General features: G+C 40.3%; 1 protein-coding gene across 1 annotated transcript; it reads right to left on the bottom strand.

Annotated features, from left to right (window-relative positions):
* Nucleotides 1–4890: 4890 nt before the first annotated feature.
* On the bottom strand, nucleotides 4891–25358 carry LOC139722194 (katanin p80 WD40 repeat-containing subunit B1-like). The gene is made up of 17 exons (XM_071633510.1): nucleotides 25331–25358; nucleotides 23459–23589; nucleotides 20966–21083; nucleotides 20419–20519; nucleotides 19819–19944; nucleotides 18996–19111; nucleotides 17614–17685; nucleotides 15234–15438; nucleotides 14430–14578; nucleotides 13008–13144; nucleotides 12288–12529; nucleotides 11856–11948; nucleotides 10712–10882; nucleotides 9392–9468; nucleotides 6815–6889; nucleotides 5972–6085; nucleotides 4891–5396 (listed from the first exon to the last, which is right to left on the bottom strand). Exons 1-17 carry the CDS (start codon nucleotides 25356–25358, stop codon nucleotides 5264–5266), a joined length of 2088 nt encoding a protein of 695 aa, XP_071489611.1. The 3' UTR covers nucleotides 4891–5263.
* Nucleotides 25359–25719: the final 361 nt, after the last annotated feature.

The following is a 25719-nucleotide window of genomic DNA, read 5'->3' as shown; positions in this document are numbered from 1 at the left end:
GCTGCAGGCTCGGCATCACGGGTTATAGACTTTGTTTGAAATTATGCATCAACTTTATGTAACATACAGCTGTACATACTGTAAATGTGACGTAGAGATTTTCATTCTATAAGTGCCAATTTTCTTCCCTTAACTTCCATGTTCTGCATGTCCACATGACTGCATACCATAGACAATATAAAAAAGGAATATACGAATGTTGTAAATATTGCATTAGACAAAATGTGGAAGTATTTGTATCTGAAGGATCGTTCTAGGAATCTGGACTACATGCAAGGAAATACGCTCTTATTGAAAGTTTTGAGCTCTCTTCAACATGCCTACATATTTTGTATGAATCAATCAGGACACTGACAAGTCTTGTTTTTCTGGGAGCAGCATATGTCATGTCTGTAGGTGTTACTGGCAGAAGGGCACATGTGTGGAAAAAAAAGAACATAATCATGTCCTTCGGCGATTGTGACAACTTTTGCACCACATTGCCATCCCGTGATGACTGCCTAGTCTATTGTGGCGGTGCAGATCTATACTGGCCAGTTTTGCATTTCAGAACTACGATGATCAGTACTATGCTATGGAAATATGGGGCAAGACAGATGCAGGTGCAAGTTATAGCCAAGAACATGAAGCAAGGTGAAGTTTAATGTTGAGACGGATAATAAGTTGGTGCAGCCGCTATACAATTAATAGCTCCCCATCGGCAGATCATTAAGAAACTGAACTGAGGGCTATCATAAACAGTATATGGGTGACCTGTAAATAGTCATTACTGGTAACATCTATTCATGCTGCAAGTAGTCATTACTAAGACAAAATTTGTTAACTCACACGCCATTGAGAAATGGATCTACAAATGGAAACTGATTCCTTTAAATTCCTACATGCCAATTAACCCTTTATAAGCCAATGAGTCAAATGCTAACTAATTTTACATATTGGTTGTACGTACCTATATGGACAAGTAATCAATGTGGCAGGCAGAGGGTTAAAGATCCACAGTCCCCCAATATAGAATGAAAAAAAAAATTAGAATTAGACATTATTGTTATAATTTCTATGATTGTGGCTATTACATATTCACATTTACAATCATAAGTATACAGTGGCTAGTATAGTTCTGAGCAGGATAAGTACTTTTAGGCAATATTATCACAGGCATTGATTTCTAATCGGTCTTCACTTGATTAAAAGAAAAAAACTATAAAGAAAATCTTTTCATTTCTGATTGACATCCACACAATCAATGAAATACTTTGTTACAGAGTTTCCTACTCATATTCTGCCAATCCTGGAATAGAAAAGGAGCCTAAAAATGACACAGCGTCCACTCTGCCATGGTCTGGACCATCACCAAGGAATTGGTGGAGATAAACCTTTTTTTTTCATAAAATGAGTTTGAGAATGTAGCCAATCAGACACACAATTCAAATGAGTCATGTGTGTGCTCTTCAGTTTCTTACTAACATGCATGGGTGTGCAAAGAGTGTGCAGCAAAAAAAGCATAACTGCATGCTCACTGACATCACAACGCATACTTTAGCAAATTTCAAGTTTGATTTTGTTTTCTGTTTCCACAAATTGATTTCAATCTGGAGGTATAATCTAAACCATAACCCCCGAATTCCATGCATCAGACGTGTGATCAAAGCGCTGCCAATTAGCCCACTGAAATGAAAACATCGCCCCCCACATGGGTTTCACTCGAGCACTTTTCTGAGAACCACGGACGTCATGTTGGGGAGGTCATTTTGTAAATGATGTCTGCTCTGACAATAAGAAGTGTACGAGAAGTCCTACAAGTCCAGGAAGGCTACCCCGAGCTTCAAATAGCAACCAATGGCAACCCACGGCATGAGACTCACTACAACTTGTATGGTATTGAGCAGCAAAAGAAAAAGAAAATAAAGAAAGAAAGAAAGGAAAATAAATAAAAATGAACAAAAGTAAAAACAACAATGATAACATAGAGATAAAATTTACATCATTGAACAAAGTGTGTCACTGTGTCACATCTCTCTGCTCAGGGAAGTGCTATAACACTAAACATCGTCCTAATGTCATTACTCATTTATTGCTTGATGGATACAACCTACAAAACCTACTATGTAAAGAAGTAGACTGAAAAACCCTGTGTTCCCATCAAAGCCGAGTGCATAGTGCTTTTAACATTATCATGGATTTTCTTTTGGCGAGATGTGATTTACTAAAGCCAGCCATTAACTATGCCAACTGTCATTGCCATGCACGTACCGTATCTTCACTGCCGTTATAGAAGCTGTGCACAAAATGCAACTGGCAAAATAATCAAAGATGAAAGCCAAACATTCTATTCAAAGATCCATATTCATAGTCACTAGCATGGATGACCAAGATCTATAAAGTGAGTCCGTGAATTCTATCACTTCAAACTACAAATGGCTTCGTTTCGATGTTGACGCTGCATATCAGAATCAAAAGAACACACGCAGGTAGGTTACAGAATCATCACACGTAAACATTACTCAGTCTGCTCTGAATCCAGAATCTGAATCGAATGAAGACTATACAGATCAATGCGACTTCGCTAGCACTATTTCCTACCCAGTAAATATGTAAACACAGTGGTCAAAATTTTTCACTATATTTCATTCATTCCCGGGTGTGTGCATTTATACCAATTCCTCACATGAATTCACCACACAATAAATCACAGACAGTGTCTACATAACTCAGTTTTGAAAGTACAAAATCTGTCCTGCCTTGGTAACCTGTACCGCATGTGCTAATGCCTAAACAGCACTGATGTCTTGTTTAACACGTCTCCACAAGGCAAGAATGACTGGTCGTCACTCAAGAGAACAGAGAGCCATAATATACCTCATACCATGATGTCTGAAATTTTCCCCATTTCTTTCAAGAGGAGACTAGAAATGTCGCTAAGGCGACTGGTATGCCTCCGCCATAATGCATGATTCTCCTAATAGGTCTATATTACATGTGGACAATGTGTGATTACATTTTCACAAAATTGGCAAATTTATATTAAAATGACAAGTTTGTCACAAATGTGTTGAATGTTCACCGTCCTTGACCTAGGTTTAATTGGATGAATAGGAGAGCATGTATTTGGGGATTTAAGGACTTTAACTTGACTTTGCCCATTCATAACTTTATGCATTGAGTAATTTTCAAGGTATGGAGAAAAAGTGCAATTTCTGTATTGAAAAGTACATTGTTACCATTTTCATCTGGCCTTTGACCCTAAAATTCATAGGATAATCACTGTTAGGCAGATTATGCATAAATATGTAGAAAGTTTCAAGATAACTTGAGCCACTTCTGAGATATGGAGGAAAAAGTTAGTTCAGCACTTTCCCTTGATCTTTGACCTTTTGACCTCTGTGGCAAAAAAAAAATGAAAAAAAAAGTTTCCAGAGAATCTCTATTAGGTTACATATATACATGCATACACCAAGTGTAAAAAAAAAATCCTGCTGGCATTGCATAAATATGAGGGAAAAAGTAAAATGTTGAAGTGTTGCCCTTAACCTTTGACCCCTGACCTTTGACCCCATGAACCCTAAATTCTCTAGATAATCACTGCCAGTCAGTACACGTATATATACTCTGTTCCATGAAGATACCTTGAACAAATTCCAAGTTACGGAGAAAAAAGTGAAGTTTTGATATTGTTACTTGACCTTTTGACCTTTGACCTCATGACCCCAAACTTTCACCAGAGAATCTTAATTGGGTAATACATGTATACACTAAGTTTTAAGAAAATATCTTCAGGCATTCAATAGATATGGTGGAAATGGTGAAATTTTAAGCATTTGACCTTGACCTTTTGACCTTTGACCTTGAGCATGTGCACCCAAAAGTTGATATGCACAACTTCACCCCCTAATACACATACATGCCAAGTTTCATTATGATACCTCAAAAGGTTTTTTAGTTACGCTGTCCACAAAATTCATTACGGACGGAAGGACGGACGGAAGGACGGACGGAAGGACGGACGGACGGACGGAAGGACGGACGGACGGACGGACGGACGGACGGACGGACAACCCGAAAACATAATGCCTCCGGCACCACTTCGTGGCGGAGGCATAAAAACAGCACTGAAGCCCAAGTCACAAATCCCCAATACCATCTCTGGCTGGTGAACAGCAGAATTTTGCAGAAAATCTAACTTTGAACGCAGAGGTCTGCATTTTTTTTCTCTCTCTCTCTTTCAGGCACAGAGGAGAATACTAATGGCCACAGAAGGCTGCTGGAATGCATTCCGCATCTAGCCAAGTTTTGTGAATAGAGATAACAAATATTACATGCTGCCATTGAAAGAGGATCATAGCACTGAGTTTGACAGAGCTGTACCAAGCTGTAAGTCAGTCTAACAGTATCTTCTGAGAATAGTAAGATCACCTTGCATGTTTTTGCCAGTACAAGTGAAGTACTTACATGCAGCAGCTGTTTAACAAGGGATGCAGAGGAAGGCAAGAGGTTGCCTAAAACTTGGCTGCAGCTATGGATATCAACAAGAAAACAAAAATGCAAACAACACAACTAGACAAGAAATGGACAGGGAGTTGTGACTTGGGACTCCAGTTTTCAAATGCACTCACTGTATGACAATCAAAATGATGGCAGAGAACGTCATATCTCTGAAGCTTAACCCGTTGAGGACAGGCTGACTTTGCTACAACATGCATTTCCCCATAGACACTTGCCCGAGTATACTCGGACCTAGTCTTCAACGGGTTAAGACAAATTTTTGCTCTGTTTCTCAGACATTTAGTTTTCTGGATCTCTAGACATTTTTCAGGGAGTGACTGCATTTAGATAATATCATCCACTCTCATCCTGGGTTGCCATGGCAACGCGAGCTCGAGAAACATGATGCAATGTGCTGGACATTAAAAACATTAATGGACAGCAGAATGGGGGGGGGGGGAAGAAAAAAAATGCTCTTGGTGCTAATAACGTCACTCAGGTGGTGCAACAATATTCCACATGGTTTTCCCCGAGACAGACACTGGAGTCCATGCAAAAGCGATCACGGACCAAGAATTCACTCTTCACACGGCATCAATAATCCAAGAAAATGTTCCTAGCGACTCCTGCCGCAGCTCAGAACATTTCTTTTGCCATCCAAAAGACCAGTCTTTCTGGAGCCTCTCTGCTCTGACAGGGTTTCCCCCTTACGCCCCCTACACCCCATTTGATTTGGGGGAAGGGAGAGGTGCGGGGACGCCGGCAGTCCTGTGACGAGCCCAATCTATTCCAGCTGGGCAAGTAGGAGGTGTAGCTCCCGGAAGGTGCTGCCCAGCTTGCCAGCCACGTGCTGCTTGTCCTCCACGGTGCCACGGACAGCGATCAAGTAGGTGTAGCACTTGCTGCACTTCCTGTACCTGAGAGAGAGGGGGTGGGGGTGGGAGAGAGAGGGTCGGGGATTGACTGTATCTGCTGATGAGCATCAAAGACATACTTAGCAGTAGCAGTAGTAGTAGTGTAGTAGAAGTAGTAGTTGTACGTAGTTGTTGCCGTGGTAGTAGTAGCAGTAGTAATAGAAGTAGTAGTAGTAGTAGTAGTAGTAGTAGTAGTAGTGGCAGTAGTAGTAGTAATAGTAGTAGTAGTAGTAATATCAATATCATCATCATCATTTTGATCAAATGCATACTTATTACGATGATCAATGCTACATCTGTATGGCTATTAAAACACAACATTACATCCTGATTACTAAAGTGGATTTGAAATGAATTGTTATTCTATTTGTGTTACTTGCCACAGAGGAAACAATGAATGCTTGTAAAGTAACCAACCACCATACCACCCCTGATAGTTCTCTCTGAAGGACAAGGCATTGAAGATAGAGAGCCTTGATACCAAGGGGCTCAACCCTTACTGCCAGGGGCCTTAAACCAGGGAGGTCACGATAGAAGGACAGCTTTGTTGACCAGTAGAAAGAGTAGTGTCCACTTACCTCTCTTCCCTCGTGATGTCCACTCCCGACGGTGGACACTTGATGTTCTGGTTGATGAGGTTGGTAAAATTTCTCAGTACCAGCTTCAGACAGGCACACGACGTTTGTACATAGCTGGATACCAAGAATAGGAGAGGCGGTAGGTTATTTGTGAGCCAACGTATTAAACTTTGCACAACTACCCGTGCAGAGGCAGTGAGTATCTGCAAGCAGCTGAACAGACATAGCAGCTGCCACATTTTGTTGAAACAGTGTCTGTGACTTTCATTTCAAACAGTACGGTAAATTTAGATGCACGAATGTACAGTGCCTTTCTTATTCATCTAACAAGGAAAAAGAAAATTACCTTCGTAGAGCCATGATCATTACATGTTCAGTGTTTTCATTTTAATCTGACAAGGAAAAACAAAAAGTATGTTTGTTTAGCCATAATCATTATGATCATCGTTAATACCATTTTCAGGAGTTTGAATGAATAAAGGTGACACTTTTGAGATGGTCATGTTTATTGCTACCTCGCTTGATTCACATCATTTTAATAGGTACAAGCAGATGATTATTTTACACACATCAACTGAACCTAGTGAAGGTATTACACAAACACTTTCACACTGTAGTGCTTAAACATTCACGCAACAGCACACATCTCATTCATAGAGTAATGTAAAATGTACTCCGTATTTTCTTTCCCCTTTGAATGACTTCTGAACACCTGCTCACATCTCTGTGCAAATGGTGAAAAGATCCTCGCCCGAAAGCATAAGCACATTTCAGGAAACGTGAGCACAGTCAATATGACATTCTAGAATGATACAGCCAGCAGAAAGTGAATCTGTTTCTTACTTTTCGTATTTACTTGTAAGCAGCTCCTTCAGTTTGGGGAGAACGACCACACATATATCTAGGTTCCATAATGATCTACAGAGGCAGAGACAGAAAACATGAAACAAGACTTTTCAATGTATACTTTTGTCATCAAATATAAATAGAGGTATATGGATATGTGCACTCTACCAGAAAACTATCTACAAATTACAGCATTCAATTATGTCCTCAGATTTCACAAACAAATATTTATCAAGAATGATTTACAGGAATGATTGCATACATTCTTTAAATTGAAGTGACAAAAGTGACAAGTGCAAGAACTACACCAAATTCAATATCACAAAATTAGGGAACAAGCAACTGAACTACTGTTACAATTCATACTGAAAGAGTTTCAGCATCTACGCAAAATGGTATTCACAAAGTTAATAATCAAATTTCAAGTACATGAATGAAATGGCACAGTAACAAAAACAAATAAAGATATAAAGACAGAAAGAAAGAAATACAAGAAAAACTAGATATATCGCTACGGCGACTGATATGCCTCCGCCATAATGCATGGTTCTCCTAATAGGTCTATAGTACAATGTCTTGACAATGTGTGATGACAGTTTCACACAATTGGCAAAATATCAAAATGACAGGTTTGACACAAATGTACTGAATGTTCACTTTCCTAGAACTAGGTTCAATTGGATGAATGATTAAAATGTCAGAGTGCAGGTATTTGGGGAACTGATGATTTTTACTTGACTTTTGACCCTTTTATAAGTTTATGCATTGAGTAATTTTCAAGGTATTGAGAAAAAGTATAATTTCAGTATCAAATGGGAAAATAGCATTATCTAAACCTGGCCTTTGACCTTTGACCTCACAGTTCCAAAGAGAATCACTGTTAGGTTGAACATGCATAAATATGTAAGTTTCATGATGATACCTTGAGTTACTTTTGAGATATGGAGGAACAAGGAAAAGTAGAAATTACGCGGTGTGTAATATATGTCCCCGCCGGAAGTAGCATTTTGTAGCAAAATGTGCAATATAAGTCAACAATCAAGGTCAAAGGTCAAAAAAGTCAAAGGTCAAAATTCTGTGTAGAAGTTTTGAAGCCCTCACCTAGTGCCATCACATAAAGCAAATGGAATCGAAATCGGGTTAGAAATGGCGAAGGAGTAGCATTTTGTAGCAAAATGTACAAGCTAGGTCAAAAATCAAGGTCAAAGGTCAACATTCTGTGTAGAAGTTTTGAAGCCCTCACCTAGTGCCATCACATAAAGCAAACGGAATCGAAATCGGGTTAGAAATGGCGAAGGAGTAGCATTTTGTAGCAAAATGTACAATATAGGTCAAAAATCAAGGTCAAAGGTCAAAGAAGTCAAAGGTCAAAATTCTGTGTAGAAGTTTTGAAGCCCTCACCTAGTGCCATCACATAAAGCAAACGGAATCGAAATCGGGTTAGAAATGGCGAAGGAGTAGCATTTTGTAGCAAAATGTACAATATAGGTCAAAAATCAAGGTCAAAGGTCAAAGAAGTCAAAGGTCAAAATTCTGAGTAGAAGTTTTGAAGCCCTCACCTAGTGCCATCACATAAAGCAAATGGAATCGAAATCGGGTTAGAAATGGCGAAGGAGTAGCATTTTGTAGCAAAATGTACAATATAGGTCAAAGGTCACAACTGAAATTCTGTGTAGAAGTTTCAAAGCTCCCATGTAGTGCTATCATATAAAGCAAACAGAATCAAAATTGGCTCATAAATGACAGAGATGTAGCAAATTGAACATTTTGATCACACACGGACACACGCACGGACGGACGGACGCACGGACGGACGCACAGACACACACACGTATGGAGCCCGTTTCATAGTCCCCTGCTCGAACTCGTTCGGCGGGGACAAAAAGTGCAATTCAGCACTTTCATTTGACCTTTGACCTTTTGGCAAGAAACTTCCCACAGAACATATGTTGGGTAATACATGTATACATCAAGTTAAAAAAAAAACAAACCTTCAGGCACTGCATAAATATAAGGAAAGTAGTGATATTTTGAGGAGTTGACCTTGACCTTTGAACCATGACCTTTGAACCATGACCCCCAACTTCCCTAGATAATCACTGCCCATTGGAACAAACATATGTACTAAGTTCCATGAAGATACCTTGAACCATTTGCGAGATATGGAGAAAAACATGAATTTTCAACCTTTTTTTCACAAAATAACCTGTGACCTTTGACCTTTGACCCCATGACCCTACAATCCAAACAAAGTATTATCCCCCCAGGATATACCCTCATACCAAGTTTGATGTAAAACCACCACACAGTTCTTGAGATATCGACAAAAACAAAACGGGACGGACGTACGTACGTACGGATGAACGGACGGACGGACGGACGGACGGACGGACGGACGGACGGATGTACGTACGGACGGACGGACGACCCGAAAACATAATGCCTCCGGCCACTTCGTTGGCGGAGGCATAAAAATGACAAACAAAATACTGATTACTATATGAAAACTGAGGGAAGTGTATCTAAACGATCATCTGACTTCAATTAGGTATGATGACAGGAGGGTCAACTTACTTCTTGAGTAGCATGATGTTGAGAAGATCAACCAGAATAGCTTGGTCCTTCATGTTGACTGCAGACTCAATGGATGTCTGAAGATTAAAGCACAAGTATTTCTTTTCTTTAACCATAAATATACGAACAGACACACGACAATGACAAATGAATAATAAACGTTCCTAAAATGAGGCAGCCAAATCATTCACAAGGGATCAGATACACAAATTGCCCCTGAATGTCTACGATATCCACAGACAGATTCATGTCTGTAGACTGTGTATAATTTTTTTTCAATTCTCAAAACTTTGCATGTTAATGTCAAAACGGCACTTGGAATTCCTGCAAAAATGCAAATCCACTGAAAATACACACATTATATCAGGAGTACATGGATCAAAATCATCATAGTTTATTACTCCAGCACTGAGCAACTCTGATAGAGAGATATTGAACAAATAGGCAGCAAGAACCAGTTGATGCAAAGGATGGACACTTGTTTCTTTTTCTTATAAAATTCATTTCAAAGAAGACAAGTACGATGTACGATAATACTGAATAGGGTTTCAACAAACAGGAAGTTTGTAAGCCAATGACGACAACATATCATCAGATTAGTATTTGTTGATCAGGAACAATATCTGAATATTTGTGAAATCATGCAGAACACTATATTCCTGAACTTTCTTGTCTTGTTTTTTAGTATTTTGTTGTTGTTTTTTTGTACTTTGTTCCATTTTAATTACAAATTTCTCTTTAATGTTGATTAACAGACATTCCAACCTTTCTAACTGAAAAATAGGAATACTTTGGCTCAGAAGCAAGAAGAAAGAGCAGAAGTGCATTAAAATTGTAAAGAAAAATAAGAATCTGCTGTCAAAAGAAGAGCTGGAAATAATAAAAATTCAGATTCTTTCCTCCAAATTTGTGAGCCAATGACGACAAAATATCATCAGGTTAGTATTTGTTGATCAGGAACAATATCTGAATATTTGTGAAAACATGCAGAACACTATATTCCTGAACGTTCTTGTCTTGTTTTTCAGTTTTTTGTTGTTTTTTGTACTTTGTTCCATTTTAATTACAAATTTCTCTTTAATGTTGATTAACAGACATTCCAACCTTTCTAAATGAAAAATAGGAATACTTTGGCTCAGAAGCACGAAGAAAGAGCAGAAGTGTGCATTAAAATTGTAAAGAAAAATAAGAATCTGCTGTCAAAAGAAGAGCTGGAAATGATAAAAATTGAGATTCTTTCCTCCAAATTCAGAGTGGTTGGAAGGTCTGGATTCATTACGGTATACGATAAGACCAAAGAAACGACATGAGCCAACTAACCTTGACGTCTCCCGCTGACCAAATGGCCCTGATGACGTCCAGGTTGCGGTGCCTACTGGACAGAACCTGGCACATGGAGCTGTGGCCCTTTCGTAGACTCTCCATCCTCTCCGCATCGTTCTGCCTCCGGCTCGTTGGGGCCGGGCCACCAGGGGCTTGGGCCTGGTGCTGCTGCAAAATGCAATGACACATGTATGCAAAAGGCTGATGAAGTGCCCATTTCATACGGCGTCTACCAGAAATACATTGTAGTAAGACAGAATCTACAGCCACTTGAGGCTTGGACTTGGTATTTCTGCAATGCATGGCACAAGCTAGCCTTTTGACAAGGCCCTCTTGCTGTACGATGGGGATAACAGGCGAGTGACATGAGCCCAGCTGAGTGCGACAGTGTGAGGGCCTTTTGAGATCTGCTTCACATATTATTATTCATGACCACATTAACCCCTACTGAATAATAAAGCACCACTAAGGAGAAACTTGTGAGTTACAGGCATGCACCTCAATACGCAGAAATAATTCCAAAATCAGGAAGGTTTTTATATCGTGTTGCCAGGGCAGGGAGAGATATACTGTCAACTCTGCATATCAATGTCAAACATAACGGGACTGGGGAAAATGCACTGACTTTATAGGTGACGTTCTGCTTCTGCATCTACAGAGGAATGTAAATACACGTAAGGCAATGAATGGAAACTGGGACTTTTTATTTCATTGACAACAACTTGACATACGCCCTGACGACTTACACTGAGTTGACGGCATAAATTACTGTAAAAGTGATTATTTTTGTGTGAGTAATTTTTCGCACTCAGTTGGGAAGATGAGTTCGGCGTGTTGTTTATTCCGCATGATCAAGACATCCAGCAGTGGAAGCAAAAATATTCACGTGTTTCCTTTTCACACTAGTTTCTGGATGTGTAAAATGTGCGAAAATTTTCATCATCGTGAAAATTTCCAATTTAAAGTATCAAGAAGTTTCCCACAGAACCAGGGACACTTGGCAGCTAGCTCTAGCAGCAGCCCTGCATTTCATCTTAATTCAAAATTCAATGAATTTGCAAATATTTTGCATTTTCCAAGTGAATGTTGAGCATTTCATATTATCATCGACATTGGGAAATGGTATTTAGGGAGTTCTCACCGGTAGGAATGCATTCATGTCAAGGTTTGCTGGCTTGTTCCTGTCCGAGGGTATGATGGTGGAGGCGGGTTCTGGCATCTTGGCAGGAGGTGCCTGGATGAGAATTATGAAAGAAACAGTTGACATTCTAGGCACATTCCTTTCTTCCATGCAAATGATACAATTGCAGACTGTGTTTACACAGAATCATCTGTATGTACTATCAAAGGCAAAACATGTTTCAGATAGAAAGAGAAAATTGATATGTTTGTGTGGAGGAGTTGAACTTTGAAGTAAACAGCAAGCATGAAACCTGGCAAGAAATGACTTCACAGACCCTGAAATGTTGAACATGTGTGAATATGAGATCATTGTGAAGACAATAGATGCCTAAAATGTGCACAATGATGAACATGATACTAAGAATCAGAAAGTGATGAATTTCACATTCACCTCCTTAGCTGGTACCGGCTTGGTTGCTGCAGGTGTTCGGCTTGGTGCCTGCTTGGCGTGCACAGGCTGCCAGTCATCCCCTGGCGGTGACGGTGCTTTGTTGGCCGGTGCCACTGCGGCTTGTGGCTGCGGCGCTGCAGGCTGTGGCTGGGATGGGCGGGATGAGGGCGGTGGTGGTTCTGAGGCGCCGGGAACATCCAGTGGTGCCGGGAATGGTTGAGCTTTCCTCTCAGGTGAGCGGTCTGTGATGTCAACATTCACAAGTTTGAAGGAACATTACCATTAGGCAAAAAAAAAAGAAGAAATAATTCTATTGATTTAACTTGTCTGACATCCAACCTTACAAGTATCGTGACCCAACATTTGTTTTAATTGATTCTGTACGTGATGATTCTGTCTTTGTAATCAAATTTGCTGTGCAGATAACTCACGAGTATTGTAGACAGTTTCCACCCATAAAATATGTGCTCCCAGCAGGTGAACATCAGCAAGAATTTAATCTCTTTCTCTTCTTTTTTTTTTCGTTTTTTGTGAGCATGCCCAATGGGGCTAAATGCCACTCTATGAAACCCATGCATAGTGTGCGCAAGCATGCTCCAATAAACAAACACAACAAAAACTCTCTATCCGCTCTATTTTGCAGCAGCCCAATATTCCAATACACTTATTTTCCCTCTAAGACATCCTTAATTGTTGGCTTATTCAGTCTGCGGTACTTACCTATCCTAGACTTTGGGCTGAAGATTTTTGCATAATTCTCTGGGTCCCTGATGTCGGCAGTCGATGTGGAGTCGTCATCTTTTCCCTCGTCTTGTGTCGGAGACTGTCTCTCTGGTTCTGACTTTACGTCTGGTTGTCTTTTGGAAGAATGCCCATGAAACAAAACAACAGAAACACACACTGAAAAACAACATAGGGTAAAAATGGTGATCATGATGAAGAAACAAAAAACCCAACGCCTGCAGGAACATTTGCAGGTCCACGGGACCAGTACTTCCTCCTACTGCTAGATATGAAAGATGTTCTGAAGTTATTTCATATTTTAGCAGAAAGAACTCTGCATTTAACAAATTCTAGGTGACTTTATTTAACAAGTTATGATGACTCATCGGCTTTTAAAATGCTTAAGATGGTAATATGGAACCCACTAAAATTAGACTGTATTATAATCATCAAGGAAAACAAGAATTACAGGCATTCCATTTTTTCCCCCTATCACCATAAAGTTTGGCAGTTGTGGACAAATGAATTTTGCATGAAGTTTCTGGGCAAATAAAGCCAAAAATGCCAAAGGTTTGTATTCATTTCCTTCTTCTTTTTTTTTTGGTCATTAATTCTATGTGGTTATTATTTTCAAAGCCACTGTTGCTACAAAGAGTCAGGAAGGAATTCAACCCAAACTGTAATAAGGAATACTGGATGCATTATGAGAAAAAAAAGGGGGAGGGGGAGGGTGGAGGGGGAGGAAACCTCATAAGTAGACAGAATGTATTTTATTAGGACTGCACTGTAATGTCACAAGCCCAGCTTGCACATTGCAGAGTAATGAGGGGTGAGATGAAATCAAACAAAGACACCCTGGGGGTCTTGTACTCACTTGAGTATCGCAAGTTTACCCGCCACACATTCTGCATGGTGACAATTTGAACTACTCGACATCCTATCACTCTAGGGATAATACCTGCCAAGTTCAGAGACCCCAACCCCAAGCACCTTCTGATCTGGAGATTCTCCCGCCCGAAACCCCTAGCAAACGGGAGACTCCAAGTTGATGTATGCGAAGTTCCTAGGGTTCTAGATGCTCTCTGGTGCTATCTAAGGCTTATTTTTTCAACATACGATAGCAATAAGTAAGAAATCCTTCCCACCGGGAGACACAGAGCCAGGGCGGGAGAAATCAAATCTCAAGCGGGAGAACGGGAGATTTTGCAAAAATGGGTTTTCGGCGGGAGATCTCCCGTTGAAAACGGGAGAGTTGGAGTCTCTGCAAGTTTGGTGAAAATCTGTCGCTGGGTTTTCAAGACGAAGCTGAAAATGTTAAAAGTTCATGCACGTTGTATGATGGACAATGAATGATCGCAACAGTTTACGTGAGCCTGCTCCAGTGAATTAAAAGATGGGGAAAGGAGAAGAAATAATCACCTCTGTTTGCTGGACGTGGTGTGCGGACGCTCGCGGACAAAGTTTTTTCTGCCGCTGGCCGTCAGGGGCTTGGGAGGAACATCATCCCCAGCAGGCATCTCACTGGCTTGACTCTGGGGCTCTTGTGCTAGCCCTGTAGTACTCATTCTCTGTTTATAACAAACAAATAAACAAGCACATACATAAGGAAACTGAAAAACACAATAGGTAAAGGCCTGTTGGCTGACACTGCAGCATTTTAACAAAAACTGTATCGGCCTTACTGTTTATAATACATTTTAGGTATTTGGCCGAGTGAACTGAGTTTTGCATGTTTTTCATTTTGCTGACTATCAAAATGGTGATAGCAAGAGCATAAATTCACATATCTACAATCAGTGAACAGATTTCTTTTTTTTTCTTTTTTCTTTTTTTAGTTTTGTGTTATCATTTTGCTTGTTATTTAATACTAGTATCACATTGCTTAACCCGTTGAGGACAAGTCCCGAGTATACTCGGGCAGATGTCTATGGGAAATGCGTGTTGTAGCAAAATCAGTCCGTCCTCAACGGGTTAAGATGGGCAAATGATTCCATTCTAGAATCAGTTAAGCTATAGAATATTGAAACACTTGCAATTGCCTGTGTAACTTGGGGCAGAAAATGAGCCTTGGGTTCAAAAACACTTGTAAAAATGAAATGCGTTCTTTCATGTTCACATGCAATTGATTCAGGTATTATCGACACTGTATGCAACCATCACCACCACCACCACAATAACCTTCTTCTCCTTCAATACACTTCGCCAGATTGGACATCAACTTACTGAAAGATCTGCAACGTAAACGGAGACGTTGGTGGAATTGTAAGAGGCGCCGATGAGCTGCGTGGAGGCGACCACTGAGTCAGCCACCCGGCCCCAGCCCATGGAGAAGGTGTCGAAGCAGCGGATGGGCTCCCAGCCAAACACGTGCAGCATGTCCTGGCTGCCACAGAACAGGTAGCTGCCCTCCGGATGGAATGATATTGACCTTCATCGAGGAAAAGGGCATTCATATTAAAGCAATGATGGGTGGAGAAATGAGTTATGGATTATCAGGCCTAGAAACTTAAATATTCTTAGACAGTGCACCGAAACTACAACAAAATTCTCATTACAACCAGGTATTGAAAGATCTAGGTTCCAAAATCATTATCTATATATATCTTTCTATATTTTACTGTTCAGTTACTGTAAAAGTGGATATTTTCGCGTGACTAATTTTTCGCGCTTGGCCGGGTCGGAAGAGTTTCGCGTGTTTTTAATTCCGCGGAATCAAGACATCACGCACAGGCACGTATGGCAAGCAAAAATATTCGCGTGCTTTTATTTTCGCGCTAGTTTCTGGTTGCGCGAAATGCGCGAAAATTTGAACAGTGCGAAAATATCCACTTTTACAGTATAATGAAATACCAACAAAATGAAAACCGATGTTCCTGTTGACTTTGTTACCACAGGAGCGTAATGTACACCAACAAGTGTACTCATGTCCATCACTGTTATACCATGATTCATTACAATCAGAGCATTGTTCGATGTTTGATAGTCTATCATGTACTATTAAACCAATATTTCCCTACATTTCTCTTTTAGCAATTTAAGCATTTTTGCATCCCACTGTAATACATGCATGGGGGTTGGGGATTGGGAGAGATCTTAAATTTTTTACAACTGACCATCCACACTACTACTGAACTGTCTTTGAGCTGTGGGGCAATCGGGGCTTGGGGCAACTTTGTCATTTAATACCACGGTTCAAGCATGCGCACATTTGACGACAACTGCTGGGCACCAATTATGGCCAAAGGTCACTCTCCCCTCCATTTGTGACCCGCTACAACAAAAGGGTCCTAAAGTCGCGCACGGTCGAAGCCGTGAAAATCGAGTTTGAAGTCAGAGCATCAAAATTGGTCAAAACTTACGATTTTCTGATTTTGACATATTATTGTAGTCTGACATATCTTCTATCATCTGTCGAAATTTTGAAGCAAAATGGTGAAAGGAAAGACCAAAAATAGCGTTTTTCTGGGCCATGTTTTTTTGGCGTTTCAACGAAGCAGAAACTGGTTCCAAAATTTGGATTGAGCGCCACAGATAGGCTCCGCCCCTAACAACGACCAGAGTGATCTCATTGGTCAGTTTGCTGCTTGCCGCTATTAAACCGAAGTGTGAAGCCCACACACTGCCCAGTCGACTGGACAGGTGCGTGCAGGCGGGGTGCACTATGCCCAGACGCTCCTCCTGGCATTCTGGTCACTGATTGGTCGGTGAGGAGACCGCCGATGCTGTGCTTGAATGAGCATTTCGGGAGTTGCTAGGGCTTGCCTTCTATTGTCCGGAGGTCAAAACTGACTTGCATGTCCCTTGATCGCGATTGCGTCGCAAGGAAAACTTTTAGGGTGCTTTTCTCGAAACAGTGATTTCCCAGACGTCTTGACATGCTCTTTTAAACATCGATATCTCCACAGCCGATTATTTCTATAAGATGTGTTATAATTTAAAGCAGAAAGATTAGGAAATTATGCCATGCAATTTTCAAATAATTGACCTCGCCCGACTTTAGGATCATTTTGTTGTAGCGGGTCACATTTTTTTTCCCCTCGACCCGACAAGCTTCGTGGGAACACAAGAAGTCCCACTGAGCATCTACACTATGGTTCTTGAGGGAAAGCCCTGCAGCACGGGACTTTCCTCACAATGCGGGACCTAGTGTAAAAGCGGGAACACAATATACACTGTATTTTCTTCTCACGCCATAGGTCTAGGAAGCAGACATTACTATTTACAGCAGTATTTCCCTGTAAAGCTCAATCAGTATGTGCTGATGATACCTAAATTAATATAATACTGCACACTAAATACAGAAATCAAGAAATAAGTTTGATAGCATTATATAGACAACTTCAGGTGAGATAAAAATGGATTAACCCATTTAGTATGGGCTGATTTTGCTGCAACATGCATTTCCCATGGACACTTGCCCAAGTATACTTGGGACTCATCCTCAATGGGTCAATATGTAGATACATTAAAAAAAAAGAAAAAAAAAGAAAATGAAAGGATAAAAAAGTATACCTTCCTGTAAGATATACTTTTAATTCAGAACTTGGCAATTCCATTTCAGGACTCAACTAAAATCATCCATCATGACAGGACCAGGTCTTACCTAACAGTACTGGCACCAGGACTGGTGGAGCTTACAAGCTGGAACGTCTCAAGGTCCCAGAATTGAACAGTTCTGCGGATGAAATTTTACAAAACGTAATAGATAGGTTTAAAATTTGCTTGTTGAGATTTAAAATACTGACTTAACAATGGAACTTCAAATTGACCTTAACTCTAGAACAGCTGGACGGGAGGGGGGAGGGGAAGGGTTTGAAGTTTGAATCAAACCCTTTTATACATGCTTGTCAGACCAAAAATGGCTCAAAAGCATAATTTTGTGTACAGAGTCTATGCAAATGGAGTTTTCTCATTCTCACCTTATTAAAAAATATATGACTATTTTCATGTCCATTGGCCGAAATCAAATCAATTTTAGCATTATTATGCATGAAATAGGTTCTGTCATAAATTTTGCACAAAAAAAAATGAAAAAAAAGCAAAAGGTCAAAAACAAGGAAGAAAGAAGAATTTGTAAAACAATACAATGTACAAGAAATTAATTTTGATAACAGATTTTTTTTCAAGTACATCGTTAAGAATGCTACAAAGAAAGTTATCACTGAAAATTAAGATTCTAGGAGCATTATTTTCTGATTTAGATCAATTTGTAAGATTTTATGAATATATTAAACCATAATTAACATAATGAAACTTTCAACTTCTTTTTCTATAGTTTGGTAGATTATGCCACAGGTAATGCATGTGCCAATTTTCATGGCGATTGCGCCATTGACGGCTGAGATCTTTTGGGGGGGGGGGGGTAGATTCAACACTCCCCCAGCCACGGAACAGCCAAAAAAGCACGGCCTGGTTAGGGTTAAAATTTTGATGGCATATTTAATATCTCTCGAGTTAATGTACATGTATAAGCTGTTACTTTCGCGAAGGTTTAATTTTCGCGAATTTCGCGTATCACAGCTGGATTACAATTTAACAAAACACGAAATTTGCGTATCACAGTTGGATTACAATTTAACAAAACACGAAATTGTCTCCATGCGCTTTGATAATAGAGCATTAACGTAAGCGTGGGCATTGATTGCGAAAATAACAGCGTATACAGTACTAGTGTAAACAAAGTACAAACTGTTGACCTTCAACTTTACCTGCAAGTACTGTGATATTAACTTTACAGAACTTTACTCCGACCAGCATAATGCTACTGAGAGTACCAAGTTGATTAGCTCTAAATGTATTTTCAGGATAGTTCCCCTATTAGTCTGTATTGCTTTAATCATTCCTTTCAAATATGTAACTTGTCTCAAAAGTCTCTTCTTTGATTTAACAATAACAGCTTAATGTCAATGTTCTGTCATAATTTTGGCTGGAAAGAAATCCTTCCCTTTTAAAGAGAGAGAGAAAAAAAAACAACAACAACATTACCTGTCTGCACTGCCCGAGGCTAGAAGAAATTCGTTGGGATGAAACTCGATGCATGTAACGCTTCCCCTGTGGTTCTTGAATTCCTGAAACATCTTGCCCATGGTCAGATCCCACAACTGTAGACAGAGAATCCAGGACAAACTGTCATCTCGGTGTAATTTGACTCCATCAGGGTGTTACGAGAATTACAACACATTGTTCTCTTTCTTTTAGTTCAATCCACTCATTTAGAAATGTCTGACCTGTCTGTCTCAACATTCAATATCCTTTCTCTGAACCAGCATTTTTAAATACATCATACATGAAGGTATACAGTCACTCTCTAAGCACAGCTTGTGTGTACATGTATAATAATTGAATTTTGATTATTCATAGCTGCTTGAACCAATGACATGCTCGATGAAAAGAGCACAAATGACAGCAAGAATGATGGCAATGCACTCAAATAAAGCAGAAATATCAAGAGAAAAACAAATAATTTTCAAACAACAAACATGCTGATGAGATTCATCTCCTTACATATGCAGAAAACATCATTAAACTTCCTTCACAAAAATGCAATGCTTCATGAAAAAAAAAAAACAACAACAAACAGACATAAAGTACCTTTGTATCTACTCACATATCACTACAGGCCTTGTGTATTGCTCATACACAAATAATAAAAGCAGTGCATGTAGCAGATTTGATGCATTTGATGTAATATAGTTACAATATATACAGTGTGCATATTTGGTCAAAATTTGTACTTCATTCGACTCTGAGCTCATCAGGAGAAAATTCTGAGCATGACTACAAAGCAGAGTTTTGGTCTCACTCTCACCTTAATTGTTTTATCTGCGCTTGCCGACACCAGCCACTTCCCATCCGGACTGAACTTTATCATGTTGACCTGATTGCCGTGACCCTTGTAGGTATATATGCAGCCTTTTCTCCGCACATCCCAAAGCTGGAGCGAAAGTCAAAATTTGGGGAAAACATAGCACATAATCAATGTCAGTGGTCTGACGTCTCACATTTTTTTGACTCAAACATGAAAACTCCATCAAAAGGGTGTAGGATCTCAGATCTGCAATGATTTCTCTGACAATCTGGAGTCATAATAGAGAGCAAATGCTTGGCTGGAAATATCAAGAGATAAGTTTAGCAAGAAATGACATATATTTTTTTATTTATCTATCTTTTTATACTGTATTTCACTTTGTAAGTATCAATGACAATATCATACTTAATAAGAAACTAATGCACACCACCAAACACATATAAGCATATACAAACAGAAACTGTGTTTACTTTCATCCTTTCAGGTGTGTTTACTTTCATCCTTTCAAAAGAATACTCTTTCTCATTCAGATCAGAATTTTGAAAAGAAACTTGTATCATAGCATGCTTGTGAGGTCAGGGTCAAAGACGCCCAATTTACCTTGATATTTGTGTCCATGGATCCCGACGCTACAAATTCACCATAGGGATGGAAATCTGTACATGTTATGCTGCTCTTGTGTCCTGTTAGGGTTCTGACAACTGCAAACAGAGAAAGGTTGAACAACAAAGCACCATCAAGACATGCATGCTTCAGAAGTCAAAGGTATAACAGATTAATAGGTTCAATGAAAAACATACTTTTTAGGGGGAAACATTCTGAGCTTCCAGCAGCTAGTCAGTCATGCATATCTGCTCTTAACCCGCTGAGGACAAGTCCTGAGTATATTCAGGCAAGCGTCTATGGGAAATACGTGTTGTAGGAAAATCAAACCGTCCTCAACAGATTAAACTGCAAAGTCTTCTATATGAAATTTAAAAAATAAAGTGAAATGTGTCACATGGGCCGATTATTCTATTCATTGCTGTGAAACCAAATTTGATACAAGCTGTTAAATACTACTGCCAAAATTTGTGAAGAAATTGACAATCAATCAATACTTCATATAGCTTTATCCATAGAACTGCACAGTAATGCTGTAACTTACTTTTTGCTGGCTCCAAGTCCCAGATCTTCATAGTTCCTGACCTTGAGCCAGCTATGACAAGTTCTTCACTGCTGTTGAACTTCACACTCTCTATTGGCGACGTGTGGCCCGATAAACTCTGTGAAGAATACAGTCCCATTTGATCAATTGATTAACTTGGCCAAAGTGAAACATATGTGAGATCTGCAAAATGTGTTCAAAATTTTGAAAGCTCCAAAAAGTTTCATCATTAGGCAGAGATCACTTCCAGTACGAAACAAAAGCAACCTAAATGCTTATAAGGAAGTTCAACCTCGTATCAAGATGAAGTGAACAGTGAAAACTAGAAATATCACTTAAGGTGATTAATACCCCCGCCCCGTGACGACAGTCTTACCCAAGGAATGATCTTTCCTTGATCTGCTGCCATTTAAATGCCGTTACCATGGCAATGCAGCTTCCGACACGTCCGAAAAATATGTCTTGCACATCTTCCCACCAAGACTATTGTGTGTGCCACATTTCATAAGCTTTTGTCAAAAACTGACGAAGTAGTTCAATCCACAAGATCTTTCCTTGATCTTCTGCCATTAATATGCCGTTACCATGGCAACGCAGCTTCCGACACGTCCAAAAAATATGTCTTGCACATCTTCCCACCAAGACCAATGTGTGTGCCACATTTCATGAGCTTCAGTCGAATACAGAGGAAGTAGTTCAATCCGCAAGATCTTTCCTTGATCTTCTGCCATTTATATGCCGTTACCATGGCAACGCAGCTTCCGACACGTCCGAAAAATATGTCTTCCACATCTTCCCACCAAGATCAAGGTGTGTGCCACATTTCATAAGCTTTGGTCAAAAAACTGAGGAAGTAGTTAAATCCGCAAGATCTTTCCTTGATCTTCTGCCATTAATATGCCGTTACCATGGCCACGTACTTTCGGGTACTGTCAAAAAATGCGTCTTGCACATCTACAACCAAAGGCACACATCTGTACCAAGTTTCATGGAAATTGGGCAAAAACTGAGGAAGTAGTTTGCAACACAAAATTTTCCATCATTTTGGCTCATAATATGTGAGCTGTTACCATGGCAACATACTTTTTGTCACTGTCAAGAAATGTGTCATGCTGACCTATATCCTAAGACAAACATTCAATATGAATTCCATGAGAATTGGAAGAACACTGATGAAGCAGTTTTGCCATGAAGCATTTTGCCCTATATTTTACCAATAACATGCCGTTACCATGGCAACGCACTTTTTGCCACTGCGGAAATATGTGTCTTGCACATTAACATGTTCAGATGAGCATCTGTACCTAATTTCATAAAAATTGATCAAAAACTGTGGGAGGAGTTCGCGACGCAAGATTTGTACCCATTTTTGCCCATAATATGCCGTTACCATGGCAACATACTTTTGGGTACTGTCAAAAAATACGTCTTGCACATCTACAACCCAAGGCACACATCTGTGCCAAGTTTTATGGGAATCGGTTGAAAACTGAGGAAGTAGTTCGCGACGCAAGATTTGCAACGGACCGACCGCCCGACCGCCCGACCGCCCGACCGCCCGCCCGACCGCCCGACCGACCGCCCGACCGACCGCCCGACCGTCCGCTGATTCCTATCGGTATACCCCCTTCAAACTTCGTTTGGCGGGGGTATAATAATTAAAGATGATTGATTCATTCTTCAGAAGACATTCAGCATTAATTAGACTTGGGGTAAGTTGCCATTCAGGTCATCTGTATCATCACATTCTAAATTTGTTGTGACAAAGTGCTACTACAGGTATCAGATGTTTGGCCTTCATCGCTTACACCAGGTGTAGAGAAATTCTTCAAATGCTATAACATACACTTTCATTCACAAATGATTTACAGAATTTACATCACATCCTAGCCATTTCTTTCCTGTTTCTGCATCAGTTCAGATTCTAGGATAGTGTTTAACTTACATGTGTATATGTAGATTCCTTTTAATTCAGTAGATCTATAGTTTCTTTCTGATTAATACTTCATCAGGATATATCCTTACATTGATCCCCATTGATGGAGAACCCATAAAGCCGACATCATGCTTGTTGTCTAAAGAGCTGACATGCCCAGAATTTGAAGCGTACACCTCATGATGAAAAAAAGAGTGATGGGTGCACTTTAAGGCCATCACAAACTATAGAACTTTAGGTTGCACGACTGACCGACTTGAATCTCAAATAAACAAGTGTATTTATTGTGAGGCTATTATGATTTATTTTGGATCCAAAGTCAGCCAGTCCTGCAACTCATGTCATAGGCCTACACTGTGCATTGGCCTTTAAACCATAAGACCAGGGTCTCATTTCAGAAAAGATGTTAGGATGGCAACTCTTGCTGGAATGGCAACTTCCAATAGCAACAACCAATCAGGAAGCTATATTCTTGTCTCAGCAAGAGTTGCTATCATAACAACTTTTTATGATTGTGAATGGAGCCCAGAACATCTGAAGGTGGGGTTGATACTCACCATGATGCAGTTCTGTTTGCCAACTGCCCACATGTTGACCTTGGTGTCTTCGCCTCCCGTCACCAAGACACGGCCACTCTTGGGGCCCAGGGCCAGGCAATTCACATCGCTGCTGTGAGCCACCAGCTCCTCTGGACAAATCCAAACACAAAATGTTTCGAGACAAGTGTGGGGCATGCAAATAATATTTGGGAAGAAATACATGTACAATGATGTTAGGTATTCAGTGGTAGAGATCCAGATCTATGTATTCTTGTGTGTGTGCTTCTGTGTGTGCATTTGTGAGTGTCATTTCATAGCTCTTCTGCTATGTCAGGAAATGTTTTCGCACACACATGCCCTTTCAAATACATGCTGCCACACTCCTTTGTTCTTGTGTTCGCACAGGATTGACGTCCTTTTTGTTGGAAATGCAAGCAATTGCTTGTGCGGGTCAAGCAAAAGGTATAAGCACAAGCAGAAGTTTATGCATATGGCTTTAAGCAATTGCTTGAGCTAGACCTTCTGCTAGACGAGCTTGTGCTTTTGCTTGAAGCAATTGCTTACAAGCAATTGCTTGTTTTATGCATTCGGCCCAAAATCACACGCATCCAGGCAATGAGCATGTGATGGGATGGTTTCACAACTGACCTACTGCACTGGTAGCACAGTCATGACAGTAGTCACAATTCAAAAGCGATAGAATGAACTTTATTGCCAGCATACACACAATAATTTAAAATGAACTTTATTGCCAGCATACACAAGGGTAGATCCAGGAATTTCGTAAAGGGGGGGGGGGGGTGACTAATAATTTTGGTGCCACTTCCAGGTTTCATTTCATCTTTTTCTTTTTATTTCTTTTGTTTTTAACGAAAAATAAAGGGGGGGGGGTGTGCGCTGGTTGCACCCCCTCTGGATCCGCCACTGATACAGGGGGGGTGTGCGCTGGTTGCACCCCCTCTGGATCCGCCACTGATACATACACTACAGTAATTTTACCCCGTCCCTGTCTCACTCTCTAGCTAATCATCATGATGCTCATGTACAATTCTAGTCTACACTACGAATCTACATGTAAAATGATAGCGAGATACTAACTGCGACAGCCGCCACACGCAGTGTGGCGGCTGCGCCGTGCTCCCATTTCAGATCTTCATGTTGAACAAACGGGTGCCTTTGCAGCGCTATATTTCCTTAAATTTTCAACAGAAACTACTAGGAATACTTACATGGGTCGATGAAACCTAAATGACTATCATCGGCGACTGTTTGAGGCATTTCATTGCTTGTGATGCACAAAATGATGTCTTATAAGCAGCTCACCGATGTTCACAGAATTCACAATCACTCGCACAAGCACACAGAATAGGGGAGCTCTCACATTAGCGAAACTGGGGGGAAGCCGCCAGGACCGCGCCTGGCGGCGCGGTCTCCGGGGCTAGCGAGATACGTACATCATTTCAATGAATTCATTTTAAGTCATGACTGGAGACTTAGGCCTAAAATTTATGTATGTTTCTACACATTTCTTGTCACAAAGTTAGATTGTTTACGCGATTTATTGCAAATTTACCGCTAAAATTGCCGTTCCTGCACAACCATTGGCATTGATAGTCCGCATAGGCTGAAAATTTATGTCTGGATGGTCTACATTGTAAGAAGAATGATTGACTGACACAGTGACAGTGGTGGAGTGGGTGTTCTACTACTGCTAGCATGACTAGATTCCACCACGTCAAACCAGTAAGCAGTATGCAGTAAGGCAGCAGTAATGTATTCAGTAGGAGTCCTAATGACAGTACAGTAGGTGAGTAGATAGATATGTCATAATGAATGCAATGGACCTGATGATATTCAACAGTTTTAGGCATACTTCAACCACACACTTACGAAGTTTCCATGCTCGTTTTGTTGTCATAGTCCTCCCTCAGATATTTGTGATTCCGTGGTGAAAAAAAATCGTTACAGACTGTAATACAGTACAATGTTAGTTAATCTGCTACCTCGCCCGAAGCAGGTCTGACTCAAATTCTGCACTTGTTGCTGACTGCGAGCGAGTATATACGGTTGACAAGCGCGCCTCTCCCAGAGTTACGGGCGACAAGATGACAACCAATCGTCCAGCAAAAACAGCTGCTACTTCCAGCAATATTTCTGTGCTATTGGCTCTTACTGTAGGGAAACCCTTGATGTACTGATGACATTCGCCACATTCTTCTCATTTGACGAACAAAAATGTCACAATTCCTCTCATATTTGGTTGACAAGACATGCGGAAC

This window comes from Diadema antillarum, unplaced genomic scaffold (genome assembly GCF_040938485.1).
Source record: "Diadema antillarum isolate AM-2024a unplaced genomic scaffold, OU_Dant_1.0 scf00000160, whole genome shotgun sequence".
NCBI lineage: Eukaryota > Metazoa > Echinodermata > Echinoidea > Diadematoida > Diadematidae > Diadema > Diadema antillarum.
Note: the sequence above shows the minus strand (reverse complement) of the source record. Positions and strands in the feature narration are given on the sequence as shown.